Here is a 27668-nt window from a genome sequence, read left to right as displayed (position 1 = left end):
AGAAATTTTCTAATGTTTTAATGTTAGATCAATTTTCAATTTTCCCCAATTGAACCGATATTCAAGTGTAGTCCTTCGACAAGTTGAGTTAATTACACCTTTAACCTTCAATCAATATATATTTTTTTAAGAATATTGCAAATTGAATAAGCCAATACTATATACTTATAAAAATTACCTGCAAAAAATCTATAAGCCAAGTCACATATTTGAATCTCCTATTCTCACATATTATACTAAAAACAATTTAGCAAATTTAAGATCCCGTAAATGACATAATAATAGGTTAAAAAATATTTTTAGTGATTTCTATATATTTACTTTGTAACGATTTAGTCTAAACGATTAAATTGTTACAGAAAATTGGAACTATAAAACTTATTGCAAAGTAAAGTTCTAAATTATTACAAATGAAAAATTCATGGACTAAATCAACGAAAAGCGATTTTCAACCATAATTTTATTTTCAGATTTAAATTGTATCTTAGTTTTAATATTTGTCCATGCAGGCCGAATAAAAGACTAGTCGATTAGATATCTCTCTGATCAAATACCTAACATGTGGGCTTGTATGGGCCCATTGGATACCTTACAATTGGGCTTCGTATGGACTGCTTTGAGACGGATCTGAGATTTGAGAAATTAGGCCCATGACAATTTTTGTTAATGCCATCTAGAAACCAGAATCTGAGTTTTATGAAAAAATAGATCACGTTTAAGCACTAAAGTAAAGGGCATAATGATGATTAATGTATATTTAATTTTTTTAGTATAACATGTGGGGTGGGTAGAGGATCATAGTCACAATCTTTTAGTATGAGGAATATGTAAATTACCGCTGAACTATGTTCGCTTTGGCGTATATTTAGTTATATATACTCCTTCAATAAAGGTCATTGGTGTTTTTTATCACCAAAGTAATGGGTGTTTTATCACTTTTTTTAATTCACAAACGCAGCTAAAATTCATGAACAAAATTTATAATTATTTGATGTTGTTTTATAATTGATTTATAATCATTTGAATAAATATTCAATCTTCTTTTTACAAAAAGTAAAAAAGATAGTAAAGTTTTATCGAAATATATATATATATTGACACATTGAAATATTATGAAATAGTTACTGGTTGTCATATTAGTGGGCAGAAAAAAATCAAAATCATACATTTATATATTATGCGATATTAAATTTTGCTATTGTTTTTATAGTACAACAAATCGGAGTGTGAAGGTTTGAATCTCCGATTTTAAAAGAAAGATTAGGTGTCAATTATCGCTAAGCTATACTCATACATTTATGTATTGTGACATTAAATTTGCTATTTTTGTTGATGGTGCTGTAATTTTTCATATTAGTAATTAATTAACGGATGATTGTCAATGATTAGTTTCTAGGAGAAACCTTTAATATACAGTTTATTAATCAATTACTACAATTATTAATTAATAAATTTAATTAAAACAAATCATTTAATGATTAATTATCGCAAATTTTCATTAAAAAAAAGTAGAAAAATCTGAGAACACTTGATAGAAAAAACAAAATGGGACCAACCATTATTTCTCCACATTTTTTTGTCACAAACATAAATAACGTTATATAACAAGATTCTGTCTAGACTTAGTGGACGTGAAATCCCTGTGTCCAGGCAAGAGTTTCCAAACTTTTTTCTTTTTAGTACAACTGGAGTGGAGGACCGAACTCCTTTTTGATTAAAGATATATGTTAATTATCGTCGAGCTATACTCGCTCTAGCAAGAGAGTGTCCAAACTTTGATCATATTATTGTGATATGTGATTCAACTCTGCTCGATACTTAGTACATGTATTCAAGTTGGGCTACCAATTTATATTGTCATATTGACGTGATAATTTTCTTTTTACCTTGGTCACTTATATATAGATGTCTATACCTTTTGTTTTTCGATATATTTGTAAATCATCAAATTAATTTGACTTGTTTTTGGCATATATTCGAGCATCGGTAAATGTTTCAATAATAATAGAAATATGTATAGCTTGGAATTGCATGGTATCATGATGTTACATAATGAAAATAATGGACGAAATTGAATTCAATTGTAAACTACTTCTATGGTACTAAATAAAGCTTGAAATGGATTCAAGTCATAACAAACATTTCATAAAAACACTGGATATATTTTCTTGATCTAAATGAAGCAGGTTTTAGATGAAGAATATTTGTTATGCTCAAATTGGTTAGATTACTTATAGTTGAACGATATCAAACGGGTAATATATTGTTAGGAAGATGAGAAAAAGGATAATGAGTGAATATTATATTAATTATATATGAGAGGAAATTTGCAATAATTAAAAGGAACTGTTTTAGTAACTTCTCCTCTACACTGTATCTTTAAAGGACTTAAACATCAATTTAGCTCGTTTAGAAACATGCCTTCTTAGGGCTTCCCTAAAACATTGGAAGCTCGTCGATTCTTCCCTTCATTCTTTTTATCTTAGACATCTCACTTGAAGGATTGTCCAATGGTAATTATCGTTTCACGCCAAAATTTTGGTAGAAGCAAACTTTGGCAAAGCAAAAACAAAGCCAATTTTTGTGGTGGTGCCACTTTTGGGAGCTCTTATATAACTATGGATCCGACCCACCTTCACGTGAACACCTTTACTTAGCTCTCCAAAATCTCTTACTTTCACATCTTCAATAATTCATAGGTTGAAGCATTTTCCATGTAAATGACATAAACAGTGGGAGCACTCTACAAAATTTAGATATATTCACTTTTGTCACATGTTACAAAATATTATATATCAATATCACAAAATCTTACCAAATCCTTTCCACTATGGGTTTAAGGTCGATTTGTGATCGAACATTATTTTACTTACAATAATTACCTTTCCAATGTGATATCTCAACATCAAACAAACTATTCAGGCTCTTTATTAACGCATTAAGCATTAACTTTACATTTGAAATGCATTTTATAGGATACCATTTATAGTAAATTTGCAAATCCATAAATTTATCTCATAGTTTTATGAGGGTGATGTAGGGAAAAAATATTGCATGTGACTCTTGAAGGGTTAATTTGAGACAAAAGCTTCCAAAACCTAGGACAGTTAGGGTGGGGGTAAGAAAGACAAAAATATAAAATTAATTAATTAAAAGGTCCTGTGATCTTTTTGTTTGGAGAAGCTACACAATAATCAAGGGTAATTAATAAACCACATTGGACTTTAAGGGAAAAAAAATCTCATCTTGTCACATTATACACAAAAAGAGATAAAGTTGGACACTGATTTCAGAGAAAAATCATATTCACGTCATAAAAAAAAAGGTCAAAATCTGTCCTTTTTCCATGTCATAAAATTAGGGAATAAACCATATTAATGGCTAAATCATAGCTTTGATTTATATAGTTTTACCTTTAAATTTCCAATTTCATATTTTTCTCAAAAAAAAAAAAATCATTTTTCACAATTTTAATTTAACTTAATGAAAACGTATAGAACCAAAGATACAAGTTAACAAAAAAAAATATATATATATTTTTATAAAATTGTAGACATTGTAGTTTTCTATTTTTATTTTATTTTTTGGACAATTGATGAGGATATATAAATGAGAGTAAAATGTCAAATGATAGATGAGACAAATGATATTAAAATCGACTTAAAATAAATCTAATATAAATCTTTTAGTTACTTAATCACGTAAGATTAATCATAAAAGATCAACTTAAAATCAGTTTGACACCCTATTTTATACAAAGGCCAAAGCGTTGAGAGATTTATGATCGTAATTTAATCTTAAAACAACACAAAATAATAACTCTCATATATCTACACTAAATAGGTTGATAACATTACACCCTTTTAATATATAAAACCATTTGATTAATTTGGAATTTAGAAGGTTTCAATGAATTACATTGCAAGAAAAACAAAATATTTTGTATATTTTAGGTTTGAATACTCTTTTTTTTTTTAATGTAATTTTGAATTTGATTCATTTTGGTCCATGTACTTTCAATATTCATGAGAGTCCTTATATTTCAACTTGTATTCATTTTAGTATTTGTACTTTTAAAACGTTTACTTTAAAAAAGTGAATATTTTGGTCAATTCATTTTCATTATTTGGATCAAAATTTCAGCTTAACACTTTATTCAATAAATTTCACCATAGATTAAATTTGCAAAAAAAAAAAACAAAAATTTTATTGTATATTAAAATTTTGTAAATAGATAACAAAATGATCATTTTTTGAAAGTAAAGACCACAACAGACGCTTTGAAAGTACAATGACTAAAATGAACAATTTGGAAGTACAAAACCATAATGAACATTTTAAAAATACAGAGATCGAAATGAACTAAAGTCGAAAGTATAGCAACTAAAAGAGTATTTAAGCGAATATCGATATATGTAATATGGTGAATGGAAGGATAATTTTTCTTTTATCATGGTTAATAATTAAAAGGGGCTCACTATAAGAAATTGGAGAGACATTATTTGCAGGAAGACCATGATTTCATGTTCCTCATAAGCATCAAAAAACAGCCTTTTGGAGTTACCCTCTTCTTTACACTTCCTTTCAAGGTGGAATAAGCTTTAATTTGTCTCCAAAATTGTACTATTCTCATCATTCATGGTCTTGTGAAGGCCAACTTTTGCAGATTTATACAAAGCCTATTAAATATTTTATCTCCAAATTTGAAAGAAAAAAAAAGTAACGTTTTAATCTTAAGACGAGAGAATTTATTAAGTTGATTGATCCCTATATTATTACATTAGTGACATAGTGGAAATCTTATACGTTAAATAACACATCTCTATTACAAATCAATAATCTCAATAATATAAGTGATAATTTGAATCTAATTCAAATCGGTTAAAACACTAACATCCTCACTAAAAGTTCAGAATATCAAAACTAAACAGGATGTACAACGCCCGAAAATGAATTCACCGTCCTATGATAAACCGACTATTGCTAGCGATTCCGACTCTATTTTAATTATTTTTCAGTGTACTATAGAAATTTAATTTGATGTCACATGAGTTAAGATTTCATATGATAAATAATGAAGGGGAAAGAAAGGGGGCAACAAAGTTCCCTAATAGCGTGACAAAGGGGCATGAGCATGCATTCCTAAGGTACAATAATTATATAAACATAGGGGCCGTTTTCCTTTTAATAAATTGGCATTCTTCTTTGTCCCTTTTGCATTATTAAATTCATTAACAAATTTAGGCATTGTCTCACATGAAGTAACCTTCTCTTGTTTTAGGTATTATTATATGCTTTTAAGTTTTCGATTTAAATCTTATTCCACGTCTCTAAATTTTTATATTATCTACTTTATTCTAGGTTCATTTTGGTATCTAAATTTATATAAACATCAGGATTATATTGGAAAATTTTCGTACCTAAAAGTTCAAAATTAAACTGGATTTCATGAAGGTTGAGAATGATATTGCTCAAATAAGAGCCCATTTGGTAGCGTTCTCGTTTTTTATTTTATTAAAAATGTTAAACATTTGATAACTATTTATATTATTTTCTTGTTTCTAATTTTTAAAAACATTCACAAAACTGTATAAAAATTTTGGAAACAAGAAAAAATATATATTTTTTATTTCTTGTTCTCGTTTTTATTTTGTTCCTACATAAATAATATTCTTGTTTTATTATTATTGAATCCATAGGTATTTGGTCATACAATTCTATTTTTCTTAAAAAAAAAAGGTGGAAACAGAAAATGGTAATGAGTCCCAACATTTCTATTTTTCTTTTTTTAATAAAAAATAAATAAAATTACATGGCCCAACCTCGTGAATTCAATAATGATAAATTACTATTTTTATTTATATTTTAGAACAAAAAAATTTATAAAATTGTTATAAAAAAATTAATACAATTTTAAAAATATTTCTAAAAAATAAAAAATTGAAAGCATAACTGTCAAATACTTAAATTTCTTAAAAAAAAATAAAAAATAGAAACAATAATATTTTAAAAATCCTAAAATTTTTGTTCCTTCAATTTATTCTATTTATTAGTAATATCCTTTTTCATTTTTTTTCTTTCTCCATTCTTTTTTTTTTCTTGTTTTTTTTGGAGGATCTCCATTCTTCCTGTTTAGACGCCTCTAGTAAACAATCTCTATATCAATTTATTTAAAAAATAATAAACAAAAACGTGATTTTGATAGCGACGTAAATGAAATTACAAAAATTGGAATAAAGTCCGTGAGTAGTGCTGACGTGGAGCTCCTGCCGACAGCCGGAAGGTCACGTGACACGTGGACTTCTCCTGATACAAAACGCTGACGTCACGTTCACGCTCTCCCCATGATTCGCTTTAAAGTCAAAATAGCCGCTTCATTTTTCTTCTCTCTCTTTCCACCCATCTAATTTTTTTTTTTATTATAAAACCCCTCCCCAATATTATATTTATTCTATTGTTTGTACCCAAGTGGAATATATAATTGCATACTAACCCCCAATAATAAAAAAAATCTTTTGGCTCTCACTTTCCAACCCCAATGATGAATTTGATTTCTTTAAATAAAATTCAAGCATACGAAACTAATAAAAAAAAAGAGTAAAAAGTTTATTGTAATTATATAGTGTATTTTTTTTTTAAGATTTGTAATATAGTTGTTGTGGATATAGATATTTGTGCATATGGCGATGACAATTTTGCTCTTAAATTGATAATTTTAAGTTAATTTAGAATTTGAGCTTCAAGTCCGTTGGATCTTAAACTTTAAAAAAGTGTTTGATACATTTTTATACGTTTTTTATAGTTCAATGATATAAGATGTGAAATTGAAAGTTTATAAACATATATTAGACATTTTTTAAGGTATAGTGACTAATTAGATACAAACTTGAAATTTCATAGACTAAATTTATAATTAACCTGAATTTTATTTAGTTACTTTAATCTGGCTTTTGAATTTCAAACCTTTTATTTTAATCACTGAATTTTTACAACAGAATTCATTTTTATCCCCTAACTTTTCCTTTTGGATTATTTAACAAAAATATAACACAAACGCATATTATTCATTTTTGTAGTTAAATAGATATCTATAGTTAGTTGATAAATACATACTTAAAGCCACATGTAGAAAAACCAGGAGAAAAGTAAGTTGCCCTCCTCTTAAATCTTAATTGTCTTTTATTCAAAAAGTTTAGATTTTAAGGATTTCCTTCTAATTTATCCTTTTTAAATTTTGAAATTGAAAAATTATTTATACAAAACATTAGAACTTAAGATTCTTGCATTCTCTAGAAAAATTTGCAAATCAGACGTTTAGTCTAAAATTGAACCTATATTTTTATTAAATGATTGATCTGAAAACTAACAATAGACTAAATAAATATAAAAAGTTTAAATATCAAACAATAATTACAAAGAAGTGTGACTCAGAGAAGAAAAAAATATATATTACAAAGAATTGCATTTATTTATAAAATAAACAAAAAATAAAACATCAAATTAAGTACTATTTGGATCCTCTAGTTTTCAACTTTAATTTTGATTGATCCTCTGGTTTCAACTTTGGTTAATTTTGATTCGGGTAGTTTTAAAATATCATTTTAGTCATTGTATTTTAATTTTATGTTATTTTAGTTCTAGTGTACTTTTTAATTTTCTATTACACTCAATAAATTTTTTTGAAAATGACTCATAACTTTACAAAAAAAAAAAAAGAAAATTACCGCTCATAACTTTGTATTACAAATATGTATATAATTTATGTTAAATTTTAAAAATAAATATCAAAATAATCACTTTTTAAGAGTATAGAGATCAAACAAATCATGGTGACCACCTACCTAGTATTTAATATTCTACGAGTTACCTTGTCAACCAAATGTAGTAGGGTCAAGCTGTTGGCCTGTGATTAGTCACTGGACTGGACACACGGATTTAAACAAAAAAAAATCAAAACGAACATTATGAAAATACCATGACTAAAATAAATAAAGTGAAAAGTATGTAGATCAAAATAAATATTTTAGAATTATATGAACCCAAATTAATTCAAATTGAAAATAGAAAAGTATTTTAACTTAAAGTTTAAAGTAATAAAATCAAAATTTCCGTTTGTGACAGTTAATTAATATAACCTTATAGCCAGTGATAAAAGCTGATAAAACCTTTTTTTTTCAACATTCTAATAAAACGTTTCTGATTAGATCGATGTATCTCTTTAAAAAAAATAAGATATTGATGTATATTAAAAACCTAATTATATATATATATATATATATATATATATATATATATATATACTGTTCTTTTGAGAAAGACTAGATAACTATATTAAGAGCCAAAAAAAACTCCATTATTGTTTTTCAAATAAAATAATATACTAACATCTATCACGTTATATTCAATCTAGAAAATCATTTTGTTAGATCCAAATTAACTCCCCAATTTCAAAATTTTCGTTCAAGTAGAATAAATTTGGAAGAGCCTGATTGATTAGTATGATGTCATATCACCCTCAAATATCAGTTCATTGAAATATCAAAATATTGAAACTAAATTATCTTATAGTATAATATATTTAAATTATTAACAAAAATCAACTTTATGGCAATAATTTTCTTATTTGTTTAAAAAAAAATTATTATTCAATGTTGGTTTTTTTAAGTACAACAACTTAATTAGGGTATTGACATTTGAACATGAAGAAGCATGTATACTGAGTTATGTTCATGTTGATCATTACCTGTAAATAAATGTTCAGATGTATAAGAGTATCAGATCACGTTATTTCGTTAAAATTTTAAATAGTAAGTGCAATTTAACAAAAATAATTAAATATTCGCATGAAATTAGTGTGATTACCGTAATATATTTGCTAGCCACAATATAACTATGGGTTAAAATATTATATACTTGTCGTCACGGCGACGATGTATTCAAATTTCTGTTCTCATATTGTTGCACCAAAAAAATAATTTTATCTTTTTTTTTTATGGAGAATTCCAAATCCATCCAAATATTACCCAAAAATTAGAAATCGAGTAAGAATGAATATTAAGAATTTTCACGATGATGAGTGGGGTAAAACATCCATGATTGTACCTTTTACTCATTTGCCATGTATAAGTAGTACATCTATGGCTACATGTATCTCCGACCAAAAAGTTTTGGATTCGAATTCTCATCCTTACACATTGTTATAAAAAAATGGTAGCATCTATTATTAATGACAAAAATCAGTTAATCATTTTTTAGTATAACAAGAGGTTGAATAATTTGAAACTTTAATATCTCAAAAGATAAATAATCTCGTGACTAGTTGAGCTGTTATACCTACAGGAATTGACTTATTTAACCCAGACTCTAACGACTCTATAGAAGCAGTAACACAGGGAGAAAAAAAGGAAAAAAATATATATATCACATAATAATAGTAACAAATTTGGTATTACAAGAAAGAGTCGTTAATGATTTTTTTTTTTTTTTTTTTTTTTTTTTGAAAGTTGTTGGGCAGAAGAGGAATTGCAGGTGCCTGAATTGTCAGTTTAAAAAATATTTAAACAATGGTCATGTAACGACCGTTGGAAATGGCTCCCCTTAGCATTACGTTACGTGCCCTCTGTCGTGTGTCGTCCTCCCATCAAACAATTCAAATTACCATAAATGCCCCTCCTTATCCCATTATTATTATTATCATTTTTTTTAAGCTGCGCTTCATGAGCAAAAATATAGAATTGTATTTTATGATTTTTAGTGTTTCTAAATATATATTTAGGGTGTGTAGTAACATATTTATAAATTAATGGTAGTTAATACTTAATATTTATGTGTTAAAATATTATTAATTAATCTATATATTATAAGTTTTAATTTCAATAAAAATGAAATCAACTTATAACATGAAAAAGGTATGTTTATCAAGTTTTTACTTTTTTCAATGTAATTTTTATTTTAAAATTTAAAATTTGAAATATAAAAATAAATCTATAGTTATTGTTTTCAAAATTTTCACCCTCATAAAATTCAAAAGTAAATTCATATATTTTATATATTTTAAAAGTTGGGAAGGATTCAGGGAAAATAATTGTTTTTACTAATATTTAATTATCAATTTTATTTTAGTCGAGTCAAAGCGTCACTTTTAAATGTCTAACCAAATGTCTAACCAAGACGTTGTGAGTTTGATCCCCACTCCCACATGTTGTACTAAAAAAATTATATATTAATTTAGTCTAGAACATTGCATTAAAATTTATTTAATTTTGTAAACTTTTATACCTATTTTGTTTTGATTCTTGAAAATGGAAGGTTCTCACTTTAATTCTTAAAATTTGGAAAAAAAATTATTGTGGACTTTTAGCATTAACTTTTAATTAATACTTTAACAATAACTAAAACATATTTAAAAATTTAACGCCTAACTTACAATCCAGGTCTTCAAATACTCCTCTGTATATATTGGTCGGATAAAAGAAAAAAAAAACTTTGGTTAGATTTATATAAAATCATTTAGTAAAATTTTTTTAGTACAATTTAGTAAAAAATTGAGTGAGTTAAAATAGTTTTTTTAATCAAACTTTAGTGAAATAGAATTTTAAATGTATATGAATAAATTAAATAAGTTTAAATATTATTTTATCTTTGTACTTTTTGGCTTTGGTTTATTTTAATTACTGCACTATAAAAACGTGTTAGCTTTAGTCTCAATAATTTAAAAAGTCTATTTTAATCCTCGTACGTTTAAAAAATGATCATTTTAGTCTCTTTATTTTCATTTTAATTTTAGTCCATTCGCTCTAAAGGTGCCAGGACCAAAATAATCCAAACCAAAAATATCATATTTAAAATAGTTTTTAAATTAAATAAATAATATAATAGTTAAACAAATGTTAATTTCTTTAGAATACATTATAATACATTATTTGTTTGTTTTCTTTTCAAAGTCAAAAGATAAATGAAAAAGGTGAAATTAAAGGGAAAAAATATACGGTTGCGCATGGGACCAGGAAAAGAAAGTAGGCTCTCCTAATCATACTATTTCAAAAGAATCCAATGATATTTTATTGTTTTATTTGGTCGCATTATTAATTTAGTAAAACAAATAGCCAAGAAATTAATTTGGATGTTACAAATTATTATTATTATTTTTTGCTCAAGATGTTTAATTTAATCATGCTAACAAATTTAATGGGTTGCATATAAGGCTTGAATTTATTAAGAGTTAGATCAAAATTCAAAATTATAATAGTATTTAAATGCATTGATAAGATAGGATGACGTTTTTGTTTTTCTAAATCTTCTTTGATACTTCGTTAAAAAGATTTGAAGACTAAGGCAGGAAATCCCTTGAAGAAAATTTATGGGATCGAGTACTTTGTATATCAAAATATTGGACTCTATGACATTTGATCACTACCTCATGGCAACTACCTGTTTAACCCCATTACCTCATTAAGTCATCTCACCTCAATACATGATACATAAATACTACTTCATTGCATGCCGTTTTTTCGGCCCAAATTAAGAATCTATGCTCAACTACATATACACATTATTTAATAGACTCCCCTTAGGAGTTTACTTCTGACTCATCATCACGTACTATAACAGTTTCATCTTTGTCATTATTATTTTTATAATAATGTATCTTTAACCTAATAAAGAATCTTTTTCATTGGGAGAGTCAACAATAATCCAATGCTTCTTTTTTATGTAAAACGACGATTAAAGATCACATAATCTTTGGGGGTAAGAAATTAAGCAAAAATTCACTTTATTGAGTTCATAATGCAAAATAGGGAAAGAGACAAATTCTCATGAAAATGTCAAACTCTCTTACAACTTCATTACCAAATGAGCAAATGCTACCATATTCTCTCAATACATAGTGTAAACTATTTTTATAGTAAAATAAAAAAATATAATTTTTTTAGAATAAAAAATATAATTAATATAATAAACCCCTCGAAAAATAAATATTTATTTATTTATAACTTATTTGTAACCAATCATAAAATAGAAATATTTATTTTTCTCCTTATTTTCATAATTCATTCCAACACTCAATCTTATTGGTCCCAAAAAAAATATATATATATATAAAAGATTGAGCATTTTTTTTTAGAAAAAATAAACTTGGCATCTTAGCTGGATGACACGTGACGTAAAAAGAATCCCGCAGGAATATTTGAAAAGAACAAGGGCATAACCGTCAGACAAAATTATTTTTATTATTTTACCTCTGTTCATTTTCCAATTCAAGACAAATCAGACCTGAAATAAACAAATAAATAAACAAAAATTTTATAATATTAATAATTTATTTATTTCTAACTTCCCCTGAAAATTAGATTATAAAATAGAAATATAACATTCAGAAGCTTCTCCTTTTTCCACTTTATTAATTTATCCATTTTTTGCCCCTCAGATCTCCAAATTCCTTCATGTCATAATCTTCTTCCATTTTTCTTGAATTTCAGATTCTTTCTCAAGCTTTCATAATGTGAATTTCGATTTCCATGTCACTCACCTCATTCTCCGAGTTCAACTCGCTTGCATTTTCATCTACTCTTCAGTTCTTACACTTCTTCTACAGCTATGAGGTTCTGGCCAGAGCTTGATTTTCTACTCTGAACCAGTTGCCGGCGGAGGCTTTGCCGGATATAGGCGAAGATGTTCAAGTCGGCAAGATGGAGGAGTGAGAAGAATAAGGTTAAGGCGGAGTTTAAGTTGCAGTTTCATGTCACTCAGGTAGTTTGAGATTTTATTTTATTATTTTTTTCCCTTTTTGCCTGGACATTGACCTCGATTTTGAATCGTTTTCTGGTGTTCGACTGCTTATAGCTGGTCTTAGATTGATTCTGTGTATCGGAGTTTTGAGCATTGCTTGAATTAGCTCAAAAGATTGTTGGAAAATCGAGCAGTATTTACCTGGTTAATGTCGTCCGTTTAGAGCTGAGAAAACATTGTAATGGATTTAAGACTTTTATGATGGTTAATACATCCATGCCCGTGAACAAGAGCAAGATTTCTTGGCTAAGCATTTAGTTACTTGGCCAGATAATTAAGATTGTAAATGTAATTTAATTTCAGGTGTCACAGTCAGTGGTAGATGCATTGACGTTATCCGTGGTTCCTGGAGACGTGGGAAAACCAACTGCAAGACTGGATAAAGCTACAGTTCGTGATGGAAGCTGCAAGTGGGAAAATCCAGTTTATGAAACAGTCAAGTTTGTACGGGACACCAAAACTGGGAAAATCAATGAGAAAATCTATTATTTCCTCGTCTCAATGGTGTGTATGGAAGCTTTGAAGTTAATCTATTTTTGTTGTCAATTAGAATATACACTGCATATGCGGTTTAATTTGGATATTCGTGTAGGGACGGGCAAAATCCAGGGTGTTTGGGGAGGTTTCTCTCAACTTAGCTGATTATGCGGATGCCACAAAGTCCTCTTCCGTTTCTCTTCCCCTAAAGAATTCGAATTCTGATGCAGTTTTGCACGTGAGTAGTCTTTTGAATTTGAACATTAGAAGCTCTGTTGAGCACTGAAGTTTCATCATCCAAAGTAAACTGAACTTTTGTTTCTCTTGTTTTTCATAGATTTCGATACAGAAGTTGCAGGCTAAAACTGAGCCAAGGTGTGAATCTGTGGTTTTAAGTATTATTCCTTTCTTAATTATCTGCAAACTTTAAAGAGTTTACTTTGATAATAATTGATTGAGGGTTTGCTCTGCTTCTCCTGATGGAAAAATTTACAGAGAGGTGGAAGATTTTGACGATGTCAGTGTTGGATCCCAGGGAACAAACTTGAAAACATATTTGAGTAATGGTGATATAGATGAAAGCACGAAAAGCAATTATACTGAAGTAAGGCTCCCCATTTCCTAGTTTCATATTTAGCATCTCTTATCTTCTACTATTTTCAGAGATTTTCATGACCACTTTTCCAGATTTAACTCGTGGGTGGCAGTCTTTATTTTCTTTAAAAACTCACTATAGGGTTCTGTAAATTGATTTAGGTTTTCCACAGTTATTTTTATCGTTGCTGTAACTCTTTCCTTTTCCTTTTGTAAAATAGGACGAGCAGATTAGCAAGAGCCCTCATGATTTTGAACTAAATGGTGGCTGTAGAGCATCAAGTGGATCTGATATTACGTTATCAAGTTCTGAGAGCAGCTCTGGACTTGATACTCCACGAGAACATAGAGCGAGAAACAATAACCATCTTCAACCTGTTTGTTTATCATCAATTCCTCATAAACCAGTGACATTTCTTTCAACGACCACTGATAAGGAGAATCAAAGATCACAATCAGTGTGGTCCCTTGGTTCCGATCATGGAGTAAGCATAGATGAATCATCAGATGATATGCCTCCCAGAGAAAGGTCTGGACCAGTTGCCAGGTCTGAGAAAGTTGCAGATATCGAGATTGAAAAGCTTAAGGCTGAGCTTGTTGGCTTTTCCAGGCAAGCAGAAGTGTCAGACTTGGAACTACAGACACTTCGAAAGCAAGTTGTGAAAGAAAGTAAAAAGGGACAAGAGCTGTCAAGAGAAATTGTCATTTTGAAAGAGGAGAGAGATTCACTCAGGGTGGAATGCGAGAAACTCAGGGCCAAATCCGAAAACAAGATGCAGTTGGAGGATAAGAAAACGGAGTTTCTTCTGGAAGAAATGAAGGAAGAATTAAACCATGAGAAGGAGTTAAATGTAAACCTTCAACTACAACTCCAGAATACCCAGAAATCTAATGATGAGTTGATTCTTGCAATGCGAGACCTAGAGGAATTACTAGAGCAGAAAAATGGTAAAAGAGACCATCTCGGTGACAGATTAAGATTTTCTCAGGATGCTGAAGAGTTATGTAATACTATCTCAAAGTATGAATCTGAGGATGATGAAGAGCAGCAGGCATTGGAAAAGCTTGTTAAGCAGCATAGTAATGCAAATGAAACATACCTTCTGGAACAAAAGGTCATTGACCTATACAGTGAAGTAGAATTCTACAAGAGAGAAAAGGATGAATTAGAAATGCATATGGAACAACTTGCACTTGACTATGAAATACTGAAACAGGAAAATCATGGCATGTCATATAAACTGGAGCAATGTGAACTGCAAGAGAAACTCAACATGAAAGAAGAATGCATACCCTCTGCTCACATAGAAGAGCTGGAAACCTACGTAGAACACTTGGATAAGGAACTTAAGCAGCGGTCCAAAGACTTCTCTGATTCTTTGAGCACCATACAAGAACTTGAAGCCCATATCCAGGCTTTGGAGGAAGAACTGGAGCAGCGAGCTGAAAGATTTGAAGCTGATCTAGAAGGTATGACACGTGCCAAAATTGAGCAGGAGCAAAAAGCCATCCTAGCAGAGGAGGCCTTGAGGAAGACAAGGTGGAGAAATGCTAATGCAGCTGAGAGGCTTCAAGAAGAACTCAAAAGGCTTTCAATGCAGATAGCCTCGACGTTTGATGCAAATGAGAAGGTAGCTGCTAAAGCACTAGCCGAATCAATCGAGCTGCAATTGCAGAAAGCTCAATTAGATGAAAAGCTTGAGTCTGCTAATAAAGAGCTTCAGTCAGCTAAGAAGGACTATGAGGCGAAGCTCCATGAACTCTCAAACGTCATAGATTTGCAAACAAGCCAGATCGAACAGATGTTTTTAGAACTTCATACGAAATCCAAGCTGCTTGAAGAACAGGAGATTCAGAAAAAGGTTTGTGAATCTCTCTCTGGGGAGATTTTGTTGCTCAAGTATGAAATTGAAAGGCTCACAACAGAAAATAGGTCACTCAAGGAAAGCGAGAGCTTGATCCAGAACAAAAACATGGAAAGAAATGAGCTTGTAACAACAATTGCTTTGATTATGAAAGAATGTGAGAAGTTTCAAAATGAATTAAATAGAATAAGACATTTGAAGGATGAATGTGAGATATCAGTCGGATGTCTACAAACAGAGTTGGAGGTGCTCAGAGATCACTGCAGTGACTTAAAACATTCTTTGGTCGAAGAGGAGATAGAGAAAGATAAACTTAGACATCAGGTATTTCAGCTAAATGATGGCCTAAAGAAGGCGAAAGAATACAATGGTATTGACATGCCCTGGTATAGCGAGGAACACACATCAGCTTGTGATGGAGTTCAAACTTCTACAGATTCTCCTATGAAAAGTAGCCCGAAGGAAGTTGCAGCTCTAAGGGACAAAATTGAGTTGCTTGAGGTATATCGAGATCCCTACATACATTAAAGATGAATTTAAATCTAAAGAAGCAGTGTCAAAATTACGAATCTGGCATGGATGATGCATGATTGCATATTACCACGCCAAGAATCAATATTTTGTGCTGAAAATTTTTGTAAATGGTAAATTTATTTTTGAATCATGCAATCCAATATATGGATCCTATTTTCCTTTCCAGAGACAGATAAGTTTGAAAGAAGATGCCATAGAAACTCTAGCAAGTAGGATTTCAGAAAAGGCGATGGATTTTCAGCACACAATTGAAGATTTGGAGAGCAAATTGGAAGTTGTTCCAACTAGCACATTCCAAGGGGTAGGAAATATGCATTATTTTAAAGCATGCAGATTCTGACCTCAATTGCTGTGTCAAAAGGATTCTGTTCTTCTTCATTTACATTTAAAACACACTTTACAGACTACAGAAATAATCGTGAATAAAATCAACATTGATTTCACCATGTAATTCTTTTGGTGTCTGGATTTCTTTTGTCACTATGCTATTGGCAGTCTTTCTCATGTTTGTGCTTGTTTCCATAGAACTATATGAATGTCAGGGCTGCATATTTATTTTCTTTGAAGTTACATAAATCTGTATGTCGTTAAATAACCCTTCATGATTGACTTGGAAGCAGGTAAATGGATGTAGAAGCAATATTAGCTGGACCAGTGGTATGTCCAAGGATACAGTGGTGAACCAAGGCCAAAACACAATCTCTTCATCAACCATAGAATATGAGAATACAGTGTCAGTTGGCAGGTATGTTAAAAAACAGATAATAATTTCTCTCTCTCTCCAAGGTTTTTGCTCAACCTCTGCTTCTTGTTTCCCAATTGAACGGTAGAAACAATTAACTCCCTTATCCGCTTCCTTATCCTATCCACAGGAATGATAGAATTTCAGCAGAAAAAGAACCGAAAGCCTACAAACTTGATAACAGAGACGACAACTGTGACAACTTTTCAACAGAATTAGCATTATTGAGGGACAGAAACAAATTAATGGAAAGTGAACTAAAGGAAATGCAAGAGAGATATTCAGAGATAAGTCTCAAGTTCGCAGAGGTAGAAGGTGAAAGACAACAGCTTGTAATGACTCTACGCAGTCTTAAGCATCACAAGAAGATTTAGTAATTATTTCGTAGCATTATATAGAAAAAGTATACACTTCACGTAGATGAAGTAGCGTGATACCACACAAGACATTCTGTTAGAGTGAATAAATAATTTGTTTGTAAATTATTTAGCCCCCTCCCCCACCCACTAGAACAGAAAAGGAGGAAAAACAAAAAAAAAAAAAAAAGAGGAAAAAAGGAAAGCCAGAAATGCCATTATCTGGCATTATCTGTCCGATCGAGTCAAATATTTTTTGGTCCATTCAACTTTTCTTTATTTATTTTAAAATTCTGTAATTATCTTTCAGGGCTTGTCATGAAATACACGAGGTTTTTTTTATTCCTTTATTACTTCACAGTCAACACTTTGAGGATGGGAAGGGAGGATAGAGACCTTTCCTTGTGAAATTAAAGTAGAACTCCTATGGCTATGGTTAAAATCTATTTTTGTTGCAGGGAAGCTCTTTTAATTTTCTCTATATCAGGCAGTTGCATATGGCATTCAATTCAGCCCACTAAGCTTGAGAACTGAAGCACCAACCCATTACAGCTTGCGACTTACAATAACATACAGTGTAAAGTTAATCACTTACAAGATTTATGAGTCTGATTTACAGATATAATAAAAGAATTGCATTACAATCTTTTCAATGGCTGCTCTAATTCTCCTGAAAGAATTGAATGGGAAAAAGACACTAAAAAGGTGTTGCAGGTAGGATTGGTCAAGAAGTTGGCCATTTTGGGTCCACTTTGCAACATTGGCTGCGGGAAGCACAGACACATCACAGAGTCTTTCGGACGTGGTTTCAGGTTTGTCTCCTTGTTCTCTCTTTTGAAATAAATGAATCACATTTTATGTTGAATCAATAGGTACACAGTCACGAGAGCCATGACTAGGGAATGATCTAGATTAGTCTGTACCAGGACCAAACTCATAACATCTTCTCCCAATTGAACTCCTAAAGATGTTTGCTTTCTCTTTGTCTGCACAAACCCAAAAACCTTTTAGCACTATTTTTCTGCAGTAAACTTCAGAAAAGGAGAATGTGACAAAGTTGTACTTCAACTAGAAGTAGAGAAAATTATAGGTCTATAAGTAAGAATAGCATCTTCTTAAGATTAAACCAAAACCTGGTGGACTTAAAGATCAAAATCGACAATATGATACCAATGTAGGATATGAAAGGCTAAAACTACTAAGTCTCGTCGTTAAAGCCTGAAACAGAAGCCTTACCTCTGCAACAAGTCCTCCTCGGCTGTCAAATATTCTGAATGCTGTTTTGCCCCAAAACCCTTCGAACCTATAGCAGAAACTTTCCTGAGATTCATCTCCACGTAATTTTACATCACAGCTTAACTTTCTACTGAAAAATCTGAGAACCTTTTTCATTCTAAAGAATGGTTTTCTTTCCTCTGTGTTTACACCATTTTCCTCCTTGTATCCTTCCCAATCACACAGAAACCAAATTCTCTGCCAAAGGAAACCAAAAAGAACCAATGATGAAATTAAGCCATGGCTTCAAATATATGCAACAAAACTCATGCCTTGTTCATCGAAACCCACCTTTCGACGCACCGTAAAGAGAAGTTTCCCTCGGATATCCATCAGAAAGACTTCCCTGCTGCTCTTCTCATCATAATTGTCTATGCGGTAAACAATCTGACCATTTCCATTGATAACAGTTAGCCCATTTCCTTGCATGATAAGGGACTTCAGCCATACAGTGAAAGTTTCTGCCTTTGAATCAGCTGTCATGCAAGGAAAACAAACAGCTTCACCTCCAAAGAAGAGAGTAATTGGAGAGAATGAAAGTTTTAGCCATTTGGGAGAGAATATTCTGTCTCTCCCAAATACTTTATGGGACTCCATTATCATATAGCACAGTATCTCAGTTTGTGCGCTGAAATAAAACTGTGAAGTCAGAATTCCAAAAAAAATAGGAGGAGAAACTCAAAACTAAGACTTGGGGTTCATGTGATTACCCCCTTTTTTTTTCTCTTCTTTGGGAAATTATATGATTTCATAGTTTTCCATAGAGATGAGAGACTATTCACTTTTGTTTGTGTTTTTTTAAAACACTATACTTTCCTACCCTCACTATTAAATTTTTGACAAACATTTTTTTTAGTACAAATTTTTGACATGAGGAAGCAGACATGGAGAGGGAAGGGAGACTTTTTTTTTTAAAATAAATAAATAAATAAATATATATATATATATATATATAAGGATAATATTTTCATATTTTACTTTTCCTTTTGAATACAAATTGATGGCTACCTCGCAGCGAAACGACTAAATTTGGCCCCGCCATCTATTATTATCTATTTTTATGTAGAAATTAGAATTGATAATTAGGATAGAAAGTGTTACAATTGGTTGGGCTTCTATTTATTTATTTATTAATTCATTGGTTGGACTTTTAATTACTTTAATTCTCTTTAAAAAATCATGAGTTTAGTATTTGAATCACATTGAAAAGCTCTTGCCTCTTGGCGGACATGCCTTGTTTCCCTATGGGCCCGATTGTCATGATTATAATTTGGTGGGTAGAGAATTTTACACAAATTCATACAAAATGAAAACGCCAAATTTAATTTAGAAATTCAATATCATTACATTTTAATTTCAATTATAATTTATTCCCGTCGAGTCTAATCATATTTTTTCTGAAAATTAGGTGGAGAAAAATTGTATAGATATATGTATTGTTTTCAGATTCATTGAATTGAATTAGATGATTTTAGGGAATATTTATTTTACAGATTTATATCTGAAAGAAGTCACTATCAAGCAACGAGCCCTTATTAGTTTAGTTTAGTAAAGTCAAGCTCCAAAAAACGAGAGATTTACCTGTAGCATATACCAATTACCGCTTGGTTGGAGGTATATGTCAATTACCACTAAGCTATGTTCGCTTTGACATCTGCGCCATATTTATAAAAATGAATTTTCATTTTAAAAACACATTAAATTTATGCTATTCGGTGAAATCCCTAAAATTCAGGTGTGTGCTATATTTATAAAAATAAATTTCCATTTTAAAAATAAATATTAAATTTATGCCAGTGAAATTTCTGAAAGTTTATTTTTTTAATAATAGTTACTTCAATAGTATTTTAATAATTAAATCAACTAATTCAAAAGATATAAAACTGTAGATTATACAAAATAACTAGTTAAGGTCTCATTTGACGACATTTAAAAATTAAGTGGCTTTGTTTTCTGATTTTTTAAATTACAATTACTTTTTGAAATCTTAGCCTCTCGAGAAAAAAAATTCAAAACCTTTTTCTTGTTATTAAACTTGACTAGGATTCTAAAAGTATTTAAAAAAAAAAGGTATAAAACAAAGAAGTTGTAAATAAGAAAAAATATTTTAAATAGTATTTCACCAATTTATTTTTATCTTTGGTTTATTTTAGTTCATGTACTTTTAAAAAATATTCATTTAGGTCCTTGTACTTTAAATTTTTTATCATTTTAGTCTTGTATTTTCAAAACGTTCGATTTTATTTCTGTAATTTTAAAAGTTGCCAATTTGATCTTGACTTAATTTGTAAAATTTTAACATAAATTTTATATACAATGAAAATCATGTAATACAAATTTATGGTTACATGCCAAGAAAATTTAGAGAGCGTAATACTGTCCATGCTAGAAATCTAGAATTGTTATAGAAAGAAATGAAATGAAAATGAAAATGAAGAGGCCGAATTAAAATAATCACTTTTTAAAAGAACATGAACTAATTGAAATAGATGTTTTGAAAGTATATAGACTAAAATGGACAGAAGTTAAAAAGAACAACGACCAAAATAAATATTTATTTGAAAATATATGGATCAAGATGAACCAAACTCAAGAGTACAAGAACCAAAATAACATTTAAACCTAAAAATAAATAAATAAAAGAGTCATCCAAAATACATAGTAAAATATCATCAATGTCTTACCTATAATATACTATACATAAAATCATCTTATTCTAAGCTCTTTTTATCGGCATAGTTAAGTGGTAATTAGCATATCTCTCCAATCAAGTTCTCACTCTCATACGTTGTACTAAAAAAAACTCTTTTTTTAACTGTATTTGGTACCTCCAATTCATCAAGGCATTTGCAAAATTACTTTCTATTGTTTTAATCCCAAAAACCAAAACTTTACCAAAAATAAACAGTAAGTCCAAACTCTAACAAAATTGCTTGAGACTTTGGCCAAGTTCTAAATTTAGGGTTTTCACACTAATAAGAACATTGACCTTCGAAGAAATCATACCTTCTTTCTTCTGTCACATCTCAATTATCTTATGGCCCATCATATTAGAGTGAATTAAGAAAAAAAAATTCCATCCCTAATAGTGAGGTCAAAAAGAACACCCTACATTGTTTTGGACTAAGCAAGGAAAAGTTAACATGCATGCATATGTTGCTTTTGTTATCCTTTATTCATCGTTTTCGTCTCAGAGTCGATATTCGAAAAACCATTTGGATTCCTTTTGTTTTGCTCCAATCACATAGTTTGATTTGAACTTGTTAAGATTTATCTTACGTCATGTAATAAATAAAGTAACGAAAATAGTAATACAAATTATCAAGATTATTGACTTTCGTTCAATTTAGACATGTCCTATCTATTGCAAACCGACATGATAAAAATACATTGCGAAGAAAAAACCAACCAAACCAAAGTCACTTATTGAAAAAAAAAGATGACACCAAAGGAAAACTAGGATTAGAAAAATATACACATGGTTTCCAATTGGAAATTAAAAAGTACAATAATGGAGTGCACACCAAGTTTTTGAAAATTTGTGAAAATAATAACCCAATTTTAATAATTGAGAGGGCTTCTAGTTCCAAAATAGTTCTAATGCACCCCCACTTTGAAAATGATAGTAATTGTAATTGTGCTTCTTTGATTTTATCAAAGGTTAATTAAAGAGGGAAATTATTGAAAAAAATAGATTTAAATACAATTCTCGTCCTTGTTTGATTCCTGAATAATGTACTTTCAAGTTTTCTTCTTTTTAGTCTCTAAACTTTCAAAATGTTTGTTTTTATTTCTATATTTTTTTAAATATAGAAACTAAAATCACATTTAACCAAGAAATTAAGTTCATAATTAAAATAGATCGTGACAAACTACAAACTAATAATTATAATCAAAATTATTAGAGATTTGGAAATATATTAGCAATTGAGATCATGACTATCACGTTGAAGTCATGTGTTTTAGTTCTGTATAAATAGATCTTTTTTTTTTCTTTTTTCTTTTTCAAAGTTGTAAATGAGTTATTGATAAGGCACACATTGACTTGTGATTTCGTGATTGATTTTTTTTTTCTAATTTAAAGTACTCGCTTTCTTATAAAATAATTTGGGACGGTTTGATGATAGGATTTATCACTTCTAAAATAGAATATGTTCATGTATGTGATAGATGTTTAAGTTTAATCTAACATCAAATTTCAAATTTTATATCAAAGGATGACTTAAAATATGCTTACAATCCTTTAATGGAATAAAATATTCGTCGAACATGTGGTTATTTTATTAATATTGTTGATGTTTCCATAAAATTTGATATCACCACATTTATACTCATATCTATCTATATATACTTCAATTACAACCACAATAATATCTTGTTAGGTTAAATCCAAATTATAATATAATATGAATGCATGACAGATATTTTTAAGTGCTCACTCGGATTAGTCGGGAGTCTGCTAGATAGACATCATTGAATAGTACCTTTTGATGAGAGATATATGAACAAGAGGATTTTAGAAAATTAGTCTTTTCTAAATTATATAAAGCCAGTAAGCAAACATCGAGTCCATGGGTATTTGAACTCGAGTGTTTGAGAAAAAATAGAATATTTGATGGAAGAAAATGGGAAATTCTTTTGAGCAAACATGTTATAATATACATTTTAGTATATGTAAAAAATATACATTTTAGTATATTTTCTTAAATGCCTAAATAAATTATAAATTCACTTTAAATAGGCCTAGCTCATTTAAGATATGTTTAAAATTGTAAAAAAGAATATACATTTTAGTATGTCTCATATTTGAACCAAACATCTGATCTCTTTAAATTTTAAAACCTTAAATAAACCTAAAGCATGTATGTCTCGAAAAATATTAAAAAAAAAAAAAACCTAAATCATGTACAAACTGCCAATTAAATAATTATAATATAATTTTTTATTAAAAATATTACCTAACATATACTAAGTCAATTATATTCTTTAATGAGGTAGAAATGCTTTGACTAATTAATTAGTCTTAAATAACTATAAAATAATTATTTATTTATTTTTAGTACAATAAGTGGGGTTGGACAATTCGAACTCACAACTTCATGATTCAAGATAAGTATCGATACCGCTCTCTAGGTGAGTAATATATGTCAATTATCAGTTATAATTTAATATAATTATTAATTCAATATGTTGCCAACAAATAATAATTATCGAAAACAATTATTTTTCCATACTTTTTCAAAGGATGTGAGATACTAAATTGAAGCTCTCAAATAATTTCGAGATCGCATTAATTGCTTTTTAAAAAATTTATGCATGCAAAATACACTAATTAAAAAAAACGTGAAACTTGTTTGTAAAATATTTAACTTTCGACATTGGCACTTTTTCTTTTCTTTTCTTTTTTTATTTATTTAATTTTTAAGTTCAACATTCATTTGGCAGCCTTATTGGACTCACAAAATTTATGAATCATACATATTTTGCATAGTATCTAATTGTTCCCGAAAAGCAATTAATATCCAGTAAGAATAAATGCTAAAAATTAAGGTCGTGTGAAAATAATAGATTCAATAAAAAAATTGTATTCTATGTTTTAGTGTATTCATATATATCTTTTGTAACAAATTTGGAAATTAAATTTTAATTTAAAAATTGAATGATATATTTGTGAATTAGTGTGGTTAACCACTAAATATTTACTAAAAAAACAACTAAATATTTAATTAAATCTAAAATAATATTAATTAATTAATTAATATTGTTATCATAAATTTTGTAGAATTATTATTTTACAATATTATATAAATTATAATATACTATATTTTACATATTTTAATTTTTTAAAAAAATAAAATAAGTTTCTAACATGAAATAATAATATATTTATCAAAAAAATTTTGGGTGTAATTCTACCTTTTAAAGTTTCAAATTCAAAACCAAAAATATTGAAAATATAAAAATATTTGTTGTCAAAATTTCCAATATTTAGATCATATAATATAGAAACAGTTTTAAATAACAAATCTACCAAATACATATTTACTTTGATTAAGTAAATCTAAAAAAAAACAAAATGGGATTACTTACCAAACCAACTGTAAATAATTTTGGGTGGGAGGTTTTAAATTTTGAACTCTTATAATGTTTTATTTCTTACTTATTTAGTAGGTATGTATTACGCGAGGGAAAGTGTTAAAAGAATATAGGAGAAGCTTAAAAATATATAATACACAACTAAATAATTGTTCAGAAAAACAAACATAATTTTCTAAAATCAGAAAACTAAAAAAAAAAAAAACTACACATAATAAGCTTACTTTCTTTTATTTCCTTTATCCAAATAATTTCTCTTTTTTAAAACATACATAATTTTCATTTTATTGTAGATAGAAGCATGCTTCGATTTAATTAAGACACTATTTATCTTTTCCAAATGTCAAAGCTTGGAATTTCAACACATACATTTTTTTTTAATTAAAAGAATGTTATTTTTTTTTTAATTCAGTTAAGTATTGAAAAATATCTTTAATAGGTTAGATATCCTTAAAAGATTAAATTTACTCTAAACTCATTAATTTAAGCTCTTGAGTTAATTGATTTTTGATTTATTTTGATGTTTGTACTCTCAAAATATTCATTTTGGTCACTATATTTTCAATTTTCATTCATTTTAGTCCTTATACTTTCATTTAAGTATAGAATATATATTTAAATTTTGAAAAATACAGATCAAACTGATTACTTTTTAAAAGTAGAGAGAGAAAAGTAACAATTAAAATACAAAGGACTAAAATGAACCAAAATTGTGAGTGTATGGACCAAAATAATATTTTAACCTAAAAATAATAAGGTAAAAACTGTAACTAAATAATTGTGAGTAAACGACTTCAATTAAAATAATAATAATAAAATAAAATAATAAACGAGATTTTTGTCTAAATTACCGTAGGATTAAATATTAATTATTACCATGAAAATGAGTTTAAATCTTATAAAAAATCAATTAAAAAAGAAAAATAGTTTGGCTTATAATTAATCTTTCCTAGATAAGGTCTAAGGATAACTTCTTCTATATTGATCCCTTCGTTTAGCTCTTAAGAAACTAGATAACAACATGATGATCGATATTTTGTCTTTATATTTATTAATTTATTTTTGGTATCTTATCTTTGATTTTTTTTTTTATAAATTAAATTTTCTTCCCTGTTTTATTTTCCAATTTTGAAATGCTTTATGTAATTGTATAATGAAGTCAAATTCATAGATTCCTATGTCAAATCAATTATTTGATAAGAGGGACTAATATTATGAAATATTTTTAAATATCAATTTAAACGTAGTTCAATTTATTATACATGCATTAATAAACTCATTCGAAGGCTAAACATTTGAATTTACGTCTTCATATATTCTATAAAAATAATCAAATTGTCCTAGCTAGATAATTAGTAGTAGACCATGAAAAATATCCTCCTAATTAGAGGTTTAATTATTGTAATTTATTGTTTCGGTGGAAAAAAAATATTACCAAAAAGTTTATTGCCAAAACGAGCATAGCTCAACATTAATTGACATATATCTTCAACTAAGAGGTTGGGAGTTCGATCCCCACCACTACACGTTTATATATACCAAAAAGTTTATTAGAGATGTATAGACAAATAAAAGTGGCTAGGGAAACAAACTTTCTTTTTATATTTTGACTTTTTAATCTAAATATTCTAAAACTATTATTTTTTGGGACTTTTTCTCTCTCACGATCTTTTTTTTCAAAGATTTATTAATTTAGATCACATTCCAATTTTCCAGTATTGCTGGCGAGAGGTAAATATTATACATAATTATTAGTGAATATTATTTATCATTTTTACACGTTCAAAAGGTAAGTTTGATTATTGACGAAAATTTTTTTGGACCATATTAATCCGGGCCTTTTTAGCAGTGTAAATAGGGTCAAAAGAAAAGATGCTTTCATAAATATATCTGACTATATACCTATAAGCTGATTCCAAGATAAATAGGTTATTAACAAATATTCCGTGGAGTAACAATTCTTTTTTGGGTTAAATTATACAAAATACTCTTGAACTTTAGGGTAGATTTCAATACCACATTCTTTCCAAAGTTTCAATTATACTTTCCACCTTAAAAGTAGTTAAAAAAAAAACTTCTCATTTGAAAAAGATGATATAAATGTGACGTGACAATGAATAAAATGATGAGTTGTCAAAATAGAAAAACGTAGGTATATATGGCTCAATTATGCCCTAGAACTTTAGGTTAAGTTTCAACTAAAACCCGTATAGCTAGAAAAATCTCATTTTAAAACTAAACTTTTTAATGGTTGGAACCAACTTTGCATTTCCTTTGAAAATGAAGATGAAAATCTAACATTGCTAAAAAAAAAAAGTTGAATGGTATCAGTCACATTAAGAATGTGTTCTGGAGTGGTAAAATCACTTTTGCCGTGATAAAATCGCTTTTGTCATTGTCAAAATCATTTTCATTTCTATTAGTTATGTTTGACAAATTAAATAATTAATTTTAGAAAAACATAAAATCACTTAAAATTGATTTTTAAGATCTTAGGATGATGATTTTGGAAAAACAATTATTGTTAAATCTCCTTTTTTCAAAATTACTATTTCTACCATTACTCCCAGACACACATATCAATGGGAAAGGTCATTCACTCCAGACCTGTGACGCCTACTTTTCACAAATCCACTTTTATCCACTTTTCCACAAATTTTCTCCCACGAACATATATATATTCATTTTTTTTTATTATCTAGGAGTCTTCGCTTCCTCTACCGGTCCATGCTTCTTCTATGTACCTTCTTTTTATAATTTTACATTTCCATCTTTATTTTAATTGAGAAGTGAGTGGAATGTTGTTTTGAAATAATTCTGAAAATTAAATGTTAAAATGAAACTTCTGGAAAAAGAGAGAGAGAGAGCAGGAATGATACCATTTTTACCACATATACCAAGAAAATAGATAGAAAGAACAGGAAAAAAAGAAAAAAGGAA

General features: G+C 28.8%; 2 protein-coding genes across 2 annotated transcripts; one reads left to right on the top strand and one right to left on the bottom strand.

Annotated features, from left to right (window-relative positions):
* The first annotated feature begins 12386 nt into the window (after positions 1-12386).
* LOC111024301 (uncharacterized) lies at positions 12387-17666 on the top strand. The gene is made up of 9 exons (XM_022301952.2): positions 12387-12750; positions 13093-13293; positions 13382-13504; positions 13604-13641; positions 13762-13870; positions 14082-16226; positions 16426-16560; positions 16880-17004; positions 17132-17666. Exons 1-9 carry the CDS (start codon positions 12673-12675, stop codon positions 17373-17375), a joined length of 3198 nt encoding a protein of 1065 aa, XP_022157644.1. The 5' UTR covers positions 12387-12672; the 3' UTR covers positions 17376-17666.
* A 222-nt stretch (positions 17667-17888) lies between these two features.
* On the bottom strand, positions 17889-19432 carry LOC111024311 (protein LURP-one-related 4-like). Its single transcript, XM_022301964.2, has 3 exons — positions 18924-19432; positions 18594-18830; positions 17889-18343 (listed from the first exon to the last, which is right to left on the bottom strand). The coding sequence occupies exons 1-3, from the start codon at positions 19233-19235 to the stop codon at positions 18206-18208; spliced, it is 687 nt and encodes a 228-aa protein (XP_022157656.1). The 5' UTR covers positions 19236-19432; the 3' UTR covers positions 17889-18205.
* Positions 19433-27668: the final 8236 nt, after the last annotated feature.

Source organism: Momordica charantia, assembly GCF_013281855.1.
Source record: "Momordica charantia cultivar OHB3-1 chromosome 6 unlocalized genomic scaffold, Mcharantia_2.0 BLBB01000006.1, whole genome shotgun sequence".
NCBI lineage: Eukaryota > Viridiplantae > Streptophyta > Magnoliopsida > Cucurbitales > Cucurbitaceae > Momordica > Momordica charantia.
This window is presented reverse-complemented; position numbering and strand designations above follow the sequence as displayed.

What these genes read in the sequence shown, in the direction of transcription:
- LOC111024311 (XM_022301964.2), bottom strand. Translation starts at nt 19,235, where the DNA reads ATGATAATGGAGTCCCATAAAGTATTTGGGAGAGACAGAATATTCTCT. An exon ending in TCTTTACGGTGCGTCGAAAG is followed by an intron (nt 18,831 to 18,923) that starts GTGGGTTTCGAT and finishes TTCCTTTGGCAG; the next exon opens with AGAATTTGGTTTCTGTGTGA. An exon ending in GAGGAGGACTTGTTGCAGAG is followed by an intron (nt 18,344 to 18,593) that starts GTAAGGCTTCTG and finishes GGGTTTGTGCAG; the next exon opens with ACAAAGAGAAAGCAAACATC.
- LOC111024301 (XM_022301952.2), top strand. Translation starts at nt 12,673, where the DNA reads ATGTTCAAGTCGGCAAGATGGAGGAGTGAGAAGAATAAGGTTAAGGCG. An exon ending in CAGGCTAAAACTGAGCCAAG is followed by an intron (nt 13,642 to 13,761) that starts GTGTGAATCTGT and finishes AAAAATTTACAG; the next exon opens with AGAGGTGGAAGATTTTGACG. An exon ending in ACAAAATTGAGTTGCTTGAG is followed by an intron (nt 16,227 to 16,425) that starts GTATATCGAGAT and finishes TTTCCTTTCCAG; the next exon opens with AGACAGATAAGTTTGAAAGA.